The sequence below is a fragment of the Medicago sativa genome, chromosome 5 (genome assembly GCF_051527215.1).
Source record: "Medicago sativa cultivar Bolivia chromosome 5, Bolivia_mono, whole genome shotgun sequence".
In the NCBI taxonomy this organism is placed as follows: Eukaryota; Viridiplantae; Streptophyta; class Magnoliopsida; order Fabales; family Fabaceae; genus Medicago; species Medicago sativa.
This window is the reverse complement of record NC_140753.1, coordinates 10,780,878-10,793,090: the sequence shown is the minus strand read 5'-3', so window position 1 is coordinate 10,793,090 and position 12,213 is coordinate 10,780,878. Positions and strand designations below refer to the sequence as shown.

Below are 12,213 nucleotides of genomic sequence, written 5' to 3'. Positions count from 1 at the left end.
AATGGGGCTTAATTAAACAAGTGGATGTCATGTTTGTTCCGACACAACCAGCCCTTGTTTCCCATCTTCTAACTTTCATTTAATTTGATGAGGTATCCTAATCAAGAATAGTTTAATGAGGTATCCTAATCAAGAATTTTAGTCACACCCTGGCTGATCAAAGTACAGTTTTCATAATTCAATTGATTATGATATATTTGACACACATAAGCAATTTTGGATGGGAAAATGTTACATCCATATGAGTCTGTATAATTTGAGAGATAGAAAAAGATAAGAGGGAAGAAGGTAATAAGGAAAGAGATAAAGATAAAATATGATGTTGAATAAATGTAAAACAATTTGAAATATTCTAATATCATGCATGATTGTATTGAATGCGCCTCTACATGCCAATTTGTGATGATCCAATAAAATTTACGGTGATAATGACAAGCTAGTATCTACAATAGTGTATATTGGTTTCACTTTTGGAGGAGAAAATTAATTCTAAAGTGCAAAGTTGATTTCAAAATATTTGGTTACTGTTGAGCAGAATTAATTTTGGTTTTAGAGGTGATTCCTTACTTGATTTTATCATAAAATATTTAAACATAAATCATTTAACTCATTTTAGTCTAAATCAATTTAATAAAAATCAATATTTACTACCGCAAAATCAAACACACATCCAAGTGCTTTTGGGTGACAATTTTTTTATAATAATAATAATAATAATAATAATAATATAATAATAATAATAATAATAATAATAATAATAATAACAATATTATAATTATTATTATTATTATTATCATTATTATTAAAATTGATTATATAAATATTTATCTAATTTTTTATTTTTAAATATAATCCTATATTTTAATTTTAATATTTATTTGTTTCTTAATTTTCTCCTTCATTAAACATCAATTTAAAGGATATTAAATGTAAACATAGCTTTTATCAAATTTCATAGATAATTCATTTTTCAAATAATAAATTTATAGCAAAAACTTTAAATAATAGTTTCATTTAATTATTTATTTAATCAATTTTATACATAAGAAAGTATTTTTTTTTTGTTTACATGTGCCCATTCTATTCTTTCAAAACACATATTTGATTATTATTTCAACTTACACAATCAGAATTTATTTATTTTATATTTTAGATAAATGTTAATAGTTCATTTTCTTTCTTTCGTTGTTTAAAAAAAAAAGTTCATTTAATGAAAATACAATACACAACCTAAACATTAATATTGTTATATATAAGTTACGCAAAGAAACATCGGAAAAATACACTAGTAAAATATAAAAATTATTCAACATATTGGACGCTTTTTGTGAATCTAGCACATTTGTCTGAGACACTAGATAAACTCCAACACATTACACATACACATGATCCATGCATGTGCACTAACAATTTTATGAGCAAACATTTACTCTCCACCTCCTTAAAATATCGACCTAAAATTAAAGAACAACTACAATGGACCTCTCAACCATGGAACCAGGTTCTATCATTCAAACACCAAACGTGCTCTCGTAAAATTTTAGGATATAATCATTAATTTATTTTTCCTTTGCAAGCAAAAATAGAAACCTCTCAAGCCTCAATGATAGGTTTGCATTCCATCTTACGCATGGATACATTGGTCTTTGCATAGATTGCATGAATAATGATAACTTGATATTGATACATGTGAGCGATATCAATTAAAGAAAAAGAGTGATGCGATATATGTAATAATTTGATGATGCGACAGAAGAAAAAAAAATGAAGTGTTGGACTTAGAAAGATGTAGAAACATGAGCGATATCTATTTATTATGGTTGATTAATTAATTACTACCTCCGTCCTTAATTATAAGACCTTTTTTAGAATTTTTTTTGTCCCTTTTTATAAGACTCCTTTGCTATTTCCAACTACATTAATTATTTCTTTACATACATGCCCCTATTTATTATACATCTTTTTCTTCAATCAACAATAAATAGCATATGGAAAACATAAACTAACTCTCTCTTTTAAGGATAAAATTGTAAAAACAATAGTGATTACAAACAACTTTAATACAAATATCCACTTTCTTAATTCCCGTAATTTTAGCAAAAGGGTCCTATAATTAGGGACGGAAGTAGTATACACGAAGAATCGTCAATTTTGTTGTGTTGTATATGTCACAACAATACACTTCCATGTTTCCCTCCTTCCATACTAATCCCTTTCACACTAGCCATGAATAAAATATTACTCCCATTACTACTTCCCTTAATTTAATTTGAGTGGCTATATCAATTTATTAAGTAAGCATGGCTGTGAACTGAACGGGTAAGCCTCTACTGTTTCTTTCCTTCTTTATGCTTCCCCTATAGCTCTAGTTTTCAACAACCCCTAAATTGCGCCACAATTTGGGCATTAGCTTAATTTGTTCATCACTGTCTAGCTCTAACTTCGAGGTTGAGGGAGTAGAGTGGCTCACACACCCCATGAAATATGAACCAATCACTCCAAAGTGCATGGACCAAGGTAGTGTCATGGCCAAATAAACTGTTTATGTCAGCCACTGGCAAACAACTAATCCCCACTTAGTTGGTAAAAAATGGATAAATACATGTTGAGATCTTTTACTTTTGATAATTAGTTTTAAATTGGTCATTTACCGTGAGTCTCCGTTAAAAAAATCGATGTTTTATTTAACAAGATGATTTGATATCAACCATCACGTTTTGACTTTCTAATGTGTAACGTTATCGTCCTCTTCATTACTTCACTCAATTTCCCCATTTAAAAAGCCTAACTTCATTGTTGCACAATTTAAAATCTTAGAACTTGAATCAAAGAAAATCATGGTCTCCTTCCACCACAATTCTTTGAATTCTTGTAACCATAAATAGATAAAAATCGCTTTTTCCATAAAAAATTCTAAACATAAATATTTTACATTCAACACATATTTGATCAAAATATATTTTACAAGATCAACTCATTTTTTTTTTTTTTTTGAAATACAAGATCAACTCATTAAGTATCAATTTTCTACACCATGCACGCAACAAAATACACAAGTACTAGTAGCTAGTTGGAAAAATAATGTGAAGAAAAAGCCATCAAGAAAAGAGACGAGCTTTCCATGGAAGACAAAGCCCAAGCTAGTCCCTTTCATCAAAAGGTTGAATTATTCCCCAATTAAAAGCAACAAATCTCCACAGCTAAGTCAGTATCTTCGGGAGGCTTGTATAGAATAATCAAAGATTCTTGCTACTTGATTTAATTAATATTTTTAGTCCCTTAATTAATCAAAAGCTGGCTTGTCTTTCATTCCGTAAACTACCACTGGCCTAAGCACATGCATGCCACTAATTTTGGGAAAGCACTTGGGTGACATAATGTCACCGTGACATTAAATATGGGCCACACAACACATACAACACATCTGGGTCACACAACACAACACCTTTGTGTGACCCATATTTAATGTCACGATGACATTATGTCACCCAAGTATTTTCCCTAATTTTGTTGCTATCGTTTCTTTAGTTTCTTTTCTTCCATAATATTTTTTGGGTTCTCTCGATCTAGAGATGAATACTAATAGTACTTTTGATAATAAGATTGAGTACAAATCATGTATACTCTCCGGTCGTTATTATAAACAAAATTTTGCATTTTAGATTCATTCAATTAATGATGTATATGATATTTATTATAGACCATATACATCATTTAATGAATGAATCTAAAATGCAAAATTTTGCTTATAATAGTGACGGAAGAGTGTACTAATTAAAGACAATGTATGTTACAAAAACGAGACATGTGATAGGCATAAAATATGAGACATGTATCCATCAAGTAGTGGAAATGGAATCTTGGGACCAAAGAAGATCGATCATTGCGTAGCTAGGTTGATCCCTCAGGTGTTCTTTGATCCGCAAACAACCTTCAAGATTTCTTACCCGCTCCTTCCTTCTACTTTTTAAGTTAAACTTTATGTCATATATTGTTTCGTGGTTCTTAAGCACACCCTGATCAAACTTTATTGTTTGGCACCTTGGATAATATTGAAGTCAACGAATCAATTAAAGAGAGCATATTGCTAGTTGGATATAGATGAGAGGATTTAATCTTCTCGTGGATCATAATTCGTAACACCCGCACTTGATGATGATCGATGGGTTGCACTTGTATATGCCACCGGTTATTTTGTCCACATTTTCATGATAATTATTGTCTCAGAAACTCCATAAAGTTGTACACCACATGTTACGTTTCACCTAAGACATACTTTCTAACAACTTTAAAAAATAAATCAACAGTTTCACCGGCATGTAAAATATGTAGTCCTATCAAATCCCATATTTTGAGAGATTTCCAAGTGTAAATTATAACAACGGGACAAGTAACGAAAAGCTGTCAAAAGTTTTCACCATAAGAATCACAACAAATGCAATTTGGGGACAAAGTATCTTTTCAGTGACAACCTTCGCTCTAGTTGGCAATAAATCTCTTAATTAATAATCTCCAAATGATTTTTTTTTTTTTTTTACCACAGGTGGTGCCTCCAAATTTCAAACTAAAGACCAATCACCAATTGCGTTTAAGCTAGAACAATCAATTAAGTTATTAATGGTTAATTTGTAAGTGGATTTGACTATGAACATACCTCTTGCATCCAACCACGAAAATAAATCTTCTTTGATTGAATCTAACAAATAAATTTGCAAAACTTTTGCAACATCCTCATGTCATAAGTTGCTACGGATTGTAGCCTCATCCCAACGTTTGGTTCCTTCACAGATTAGACCTTATACCAAACCCTTGTAAGTACCAGTGCAACAATTGATTTCTTGTTTTGCAAGCAATCATATAGAATGAATGGCAATTGAAATAATAGAATGAGAATAGAGAATGAAGAAGTTAGAGAGAAAACAGCGTTTGTTGTAATGTGGTTTCCATTGATTGATGAAAAAATTGGATATTGCAACTTATTTTTATACACATGACTTGTAGGTCAAGTTGTTAGAGTTAACTGACCAAAGTCTAACTAATGCTTAACAAAAACTGAAATTTAGTTTTGTAACTGACTTTTTATCATTATTATGGATTATCTATCAAATAATACGTTTACCATCTTCAATATTCTAATTCATCATTTTTTAATAATACACTCGAAGTGCATATGCTTCTCCAAGTAAAAGTCAAATTATAGAATGAGGATTGTCAATACCTTTTCAAGCTTACTTGGCTAGCGCAGAGACAGATTAAAAGCATATAAATTTCTAAATCATATACCTACATGCTCCTTTGATGTAGAGAGTTTATCTCATGGTAACCAATGAATACCATAATTGATGCCTCTATTTGAAGTCCCACCAAAAGGAGTTCATCATGTTTTGAATGTTATCACAAAGTTTTGGGGGATTAAGAAAATTCTCATCATATAAATTGGGGAGATTAATCACTTTAGTCCCTGGACAGGAAAGGAATCGTCACTTTAGTCCCTGAATGCAGATAAATTGCAAAATAGTCCCTAAATGTAGACTATGTTAGTCAATTTAGTCCCTTAATGCAGACTCCGTTAGTCAATTTAGTCCCTGAATGTTGATTCTGTTAGTCACTTTAGTCCCTGAAATTGACCAACAGAGTCTACATTCATGGACTGTTTTGCAATTTCTCTGCATTCAGGGACTAAAGTGACTACTCCTTTCTCATTCATGGACTAAAGTAACTAATTCCCCTATAAATTGATATTGATTGAACTTTTCTACCGGTCCGACCTAGACAAAGCTTTACTGCTCCAAGAAGTTATTTTGTGTTAGACGATGTCCTTAATGAAATTGAAGATTGATCTTTTTCTCCTTCTGATCATGGATGGCAACCTCAAGTACTTTCCGATGCCTTGAGTAATGTTAATATCTAAGACATTGACAACATCATTTTTTAGGTAGTGTTGGGCGTTACGACTAATGAAAATTTCGGATTTTTGGAAACTAACGACTTGATCAGATGCTTCTCAATATTTGCATTAGCTTTATTTGATTTTTTTAATTTTTCGATGGTATTTTTATTTTATTTGACAGATATTATAAAATTTTGTTTTTTTGTTGTTTTAGAAAAACAAAATTCGTAATTGCTGAAATTGAAGAAAATTCTTTTGATTGTTGCTTATATATAAGCATATTTCAAATTATATAGTCGGAACATTGTTTCTTTGTTGAAATTATATAATCCATATGAGGTATTTTGGTCAATTAGTAGGACGCGCAAGAAGAGAGATTAGAGAATAGTGAAGAAAGAAATAGCCCATTATATATTATCATTGTAATCTTATTTTGATATGTGATGCCATTGTAATTTTATATTGTTATTTTATGAAACCTTTACTGTATATAATATGCACTAGTATGCACGATACACAAACGTATGCAAATTTAAGTTAGTAAGAAAATATCCTTTCAAACAAAAAATCAGTAAAAAATATTCCTCTGTTTTTAATACATATATTCCTTTCCTCAAAAAAATACATATATTCCCAAAAAAATAAGTCAGAAGCATATGCATATATTGCCAAAAATAAAATAGAAATAAGGTGACCCGTTTGATTAGAATTCAATCTCATTATTACCATATAAAGTCAAGCTTATCCAATGCTAATTTGACTTATTTTTAACTCTCAATTTGTATACTTCCGTTCTAATAAACCATGTGAAAGATAGCATTGATAATTTGATGAACTTGAAACACACGACACATGTATATACATTACTAGGTGACAAAAACTAAAGCAGTGGATATTACCATTTGGAGTCAAAATGAAAATCATTATGTTAATGGATATATATATATATATATATATATATATATATATATATATATGTGTGTGTGTGTGTGTGTGTGTGTGTGTGTGTTCCCAAATCATAGTTAACTAAACTCACTAACTAGGAGCAAACAATTAATTTACATATTGGGATCATTCACATTATGTACAAATGCTATATTATTACGTACTAATATATTCTTAATTGTTTTTTTCTTCTACATGTACAAACTTATCCATTCCATGCCATTGTAGTAACATGTTTCATTAGGCATGAAAAACACATCATCGTCATATCCGTTATCAACACCAAATTCACCAAGAAAAGGTGGGTCCACAACTTCCACTGACTGAGACATGGATGAAGTACTTGAACTGCTGCATGTTACCCTTTCAATTGGCTCTCGAAGCCTTTGATTTTCTTTCTCAGATTCTGAGAGTTGCTCCGTTAGCTTCAACACCTATACAAACAATTAATGGAACATTAAATATTATTGCAAGAAAATTTCAAGACACTGTATTTGCTAACACTTTTTCTTAATTACACACCATTACCTCCCTTGATTTCCGCCAAATAACAAATTTAATTGGTTGAGACATTTTCTTGATAAATTTTTGATAAACACTCTCTAGATAAATAGCAATGCTCATGGAAATATGGTCACATTTTTGGAATTCTTTGTTTGTGCTTTTGATTTATCTTACTTTTAATTTTACGTATATTATTTTTAAAAAATTCCACATGAAATGAAACATCGTGTGGCTGACAAATGAGAACTTGATAATGTGAACGGCTTGGTCTAAGTTTCTACTTTATCATTTTTCATTAAGGGGTTTCTTTTCTTTTTGATTTGTCCTGAAGAACCGTTGCATGCCAGTGCTTATTCTCTCTTTCAACATTTAAGGGATTAAACTAAGCAAACAACTTTTATAAACAAAGTAATTAAATAAAGGAAACAACGACATGTAGAGCTAAAGTAACAACAATAGTGAATAAAATAAATACCAAGACCACCAGAGAAGAAACATGGTAGCATGCTTGCCCTAAATTGACGTTACTAGTGTTTGTGTTTAGACAAATAAAAACATAACACTATAGTAATATAATATTGTTGGACTTGTTCAAAAAATATAATATTGTTGGAGAAATGATGATTTGAAATTAAAACTTTGATGTCAAATTATAATCCAATCCACTGATTTTAAATTTTAATAATAGTTAATTAAAAAAACAAATTAACATAGTTTAATGAAATTGTAGCTAGTTGCATAAAAAAAAATGCATAAAAAGAGGAAGAAAGAGGTATACCTTGGTTTCAAGGAGATACTTCTCAAGAATGGTGGATTCATGAATTTTTTTAAGACTTAAGTACTCTTCTTCAAGTTTCTTGTTCTTCCACCTAGCTCTTCGATTCTGGAACCATACTGCAACTTGTCTGGGATCTAAACCAAGCTCCATTGCAAGCCTATCCTTCTTCTCTGACTCAAGTTTATGTTCATTTCCAAAATTTTCCTCCAAAATTTTCATCTGTTCATCACTCAATTTCCTCTTTTTGTTCAATATTTGGTTAGCACTGTTTTCTCCACTTTTGTTCTTCTTACTACGCTTGCGTCTTGGCTTTGGCTTCTTCTCCCCTAAAAAAACATACCAAAAAATATTATAATTAACTATCTAGAAATTTTGATGATACAATAAAATGTTATGTATGAACTTGATACTAACCTTGTTGAGGAATTATTTGGGTGTATTCACAAGCGGGGAATAACTGAGACATAAGCATCATTTGGTCTTGATGGTTCATTGTTGTATTTTGTTACTAACTGTCTCTTTGTTTCTAACTCGCTTGCTATCCTAATTAATAGAATGATGAGTACTGAGATTGATTGAGATGTTTTTTGGAGACAACGTTAAGGCTTCTATATGTATTTATAATAGGGGTGAAGTGTTGCGTCTCGTCTTAGCTTTTGTGGTGAAGGCTCATTATGAAGAGAAGACTTTGTGAGGTGCTTAAAATTTAAAGCATTTAGATACACATAGATAAAAAGGTAGAAACAGAATACTCCAATTTTATTTACTAAAATATTTAAATGGTTTACACACATATATAATATATATTATCAGTAAATGATTTTTATATTTTATGTGTGTTTAAGTGATTAATATTTGTGATTGTGTGACAAAAATTATCCCATTATCAAACTTCCCCATATTGTGCTTAAATTTGCAGATCAGTGCCATTTTGTTTCATTAAATATTGTTGTCAATACATGATGTACGTACGGACACAACACATGCAATATATTATATATCATAAATAAGATATACTCCAACCATGTATGTATAAAATGTGACTATACGTATAATCTTTACACCTTTATTATTTTGGAGGTTTTTCATCGAAACAAACAAAAGTCAGACAATGGATCAGGGAAATTTGTATATTCATATATGTTGTTTCATTGAATGTGTAAAATGTCGCAATTGATGGGAGAGAAAAACAATATAAATTTAAAAAATTTGTATATTAATATAGTGTTGATGTCTGATTTTGTGCTCGAGAAACATTTTTTGTTATTTAATTTTCATCTCATGAACATAAATTTCTAGTTATTTGATATAATTAATTGTGTGTGAGAGATTATATATGTTTCATAGTTGTTGATAAGTGGACATGTCACTTGAGCTAAACGACAAAGATAGCGGGATATGAAGTCCTTGTGCTACGGTTTAGAGTAATGTTATAATCTAAAATATATTAATCAAATAAGTAGTATAAATTATACATTGAAAATTATAATCTTTCATTGATAAAGGAAAGAAATCGTAGTTGCAATGAAGTCGGAGACAAAAGATAAAATTGAGTGACCATCGTTATCCCACATGGGTGTTTTTTTTCGTTTTCATATCTTTATTCTTTTAATTTGGAATTGATGTTCTAACAATATATACACTTCTCAATTAATATTTTTATTTTCAAAATATATGTGGATTTCACAAAGACACATACAACATTGCTAGATAAGTACTATTGCTATAATGTTGGTGCTTGTGCATAAGCGGAAAGTCATCAACAAGTGAGCTTTCCCAAATAAGTTACTATTTAGAAAGAAAAAATTTGAGGGGTCATAAATTTATAATGGTGTGTGAGAATAGAAAGAATGACCCCCAATCCAAACGAAAACATGCCTTTATAATTTTTTTAAAAATAAAATAAAAATAGGGGTGGGGATGGAAAATGTTGTGATCCCAAAGCTAGGCATTTTGGACCTTGATAAACAATGAAGAGCCATTAGGTGGCATATGGATTTGGAAAATGTAAGCCACTTTAATTTGTTGCCCAATTGGGTGGTACTAACACTCATATGTTTCACCTAAGCCACACTCTAATACGGCTTAGCTTTTCTAATTCTAGCATTGTTTTATGGTTAACGGCATGCGTGGCTCGAGATTAGTGAAGATTTTAGAATTCCATGCTTGGCAAATTACAAGTCACTAATCAACTTCTTTCTATTGGTCCCCCATCCAGCCTCTATTAGACTTGTCGTCATTGTTGACGTAGTTACAACAATTTCCAAATTTACTATTCAAAATGAGACTATTTAATTGATGGGTAATGTTAACCAGTGCCCGGGGGCACTGGTTAAGGAGTCAAATGTGGTAAGTATTACATTGGAACTTGTGTTGTCAACTTTTCAAAAGCATAAAAAGTGTTACTTTCATTTTTAAACTTCCTTTTTTTAGTTTCCTTAACCAATGTCCCGGGGGCACTAATTAACATGACCCTTGATTGATTAGTGTATGTTGACACTCCCATTTTTATGGGTTTGTATTTGATCTTGTGTTCCTCTCTTCAAAATTTGAACTTTGTAAAGCTTTAATGGCATTGTTTCAACCTACTTGGATTGACTTTATGTGTTAACTTGTGATCTCGTAGGGTACTCTTCTTAAAATTGCAGGTTCGACTATATCCGATGCAAATTTTGTTGGGTTAGCTTAACTTCTTAAAAAAATCGACATTGTTCTATATCAAAATAGAGCAACCACTACTATCATCGTCTCGTCTAGGGATGGCAATTGGACCCAATCCTGATGGGCACCTGAAAAAAATACCCGAAATGGGTAGGGTAAAACCCCGCTTTTATGGGTATGAGCTTGGGTCCGGGTAATTATCCGCAAATTTAGATGTGTATGGGTGCGTGATGACATGCTGTCATTACGTCATTTTTAGGACTTATTGTGACATTTTGATAGAGTTCTCATGCAATTTATACTGTTCTGGAGTGCAAAAAGCTGAAATATTGAAGTCTGTTTGAAGGAAATCGCGCCACGCCAATTTCAAGCCGTGCTGCGATTTTGGAAGCAAAATTTCATCTTCCCTGTTTAGAGGAAATCGCGGCACGCCAATATATAGGCGCGACGCGATTTTGACGGGTCAGGCCCATGACTTCTATAAATACTGCACTCAATCTGAAGACCAAGGGTTACGATTTTGAAGAGCAAAGTGCGATTTTGAGACATCGGAGACGGCTAGAAGGGCTATTTCTTCAACCTTTTACCAATTCATGTATGTTTTAATTATTTCATTGATTATGCTATTTGTAAACTCGATTATGAGTAGCTAAATCTCTTAGAGATTAGATCCGAGATGAATCTTTATAACCCTAATTGACACATGTTGCTGTGAAACTCTATTTTGTTTATGAATTCAATTCTAGTTTATTCAATTCAATTGTTCTTAATGCTTTTTATATCTTGATCACATATAACTTGATTTCGTGAGAACGAATGACCACTGACCATGGCTTTCGACTTAGACCTAATTGAATTGTTCTAATAAACAGGGTTAGTCTAGGAATAGATAATCGTTTGTTAGTGATAATAGGTTAACGTTCGGTAAAACCTTCAAGAATTATTAGACCACCTAAGGAATTAGGGGCTGTAGTTTAAGAAGAGGGTCCTAACTCAAGGGATTGATTAGGGCTAATTTGTTAATCATCGTAAAGTGGAAGAGGATTCATAACAAATAGGTGCAGTAGACCAATTAGGGGAACTTAGAGGATTCGAAGGATCTGATCTCATCTTTCTCTCATATTTTCTTAATCAAATCTTTATTTTCTGTTACTTGATTTAATTAAAATCAAACCAAATCTACTGCCTAGTGGCAAAACAAAATAAACTTTTATACATCCTATTTTTATAACGCAATTGAATTATTGAAGTTAAAAACAGTCCTCGTGGGATCGATATTTTTACTACTTCGATAGTATTTGGTGCACTTGCCAAACGTCTATCAGTGCGGGTAAGGGCACTATACTATCCAGCCCCGCAACCCGCATATACATATTTATATAATATAATAAATATTTTACTTATTTTTGGTGTACAATTATTTAATATATTTAGC

The 12,213-nt window shown here is 31.3% G+C and overlaps 1 protein-coding gene across 1 annotated transcript; it reads right to left on the bottom strand.

The window, feature by feature from the left end:
• Positions 1 to 6,791: 6,791 nt before the first annotated feature.
• On the bottom strand, positions 6,792 to 8,788 carry HB40 (homeobox protein 40). Its single transcript, XM_085713326.1, has 3 exons — positions 8,532 to 8,788; positions 8,118 to 8,443; positions 6,792 to 7,269 (listed from the first exon to the last, which is right to left on the bottom strand). Exons 1-3 carry the CDS (start codon positions 8,608 to 8,610, stop codon positions 7,027 to 7,029), a joined length of 648 nt encoding a protein of 215 aa, XP_085569452.1. The 5' UTR covers positions 8,611 to 8,788; the 3' UTR covers positions 6,792 to 7,026.
• Positions 8,789 to 12,213: the final 3,425 nt, after the last annotated feature.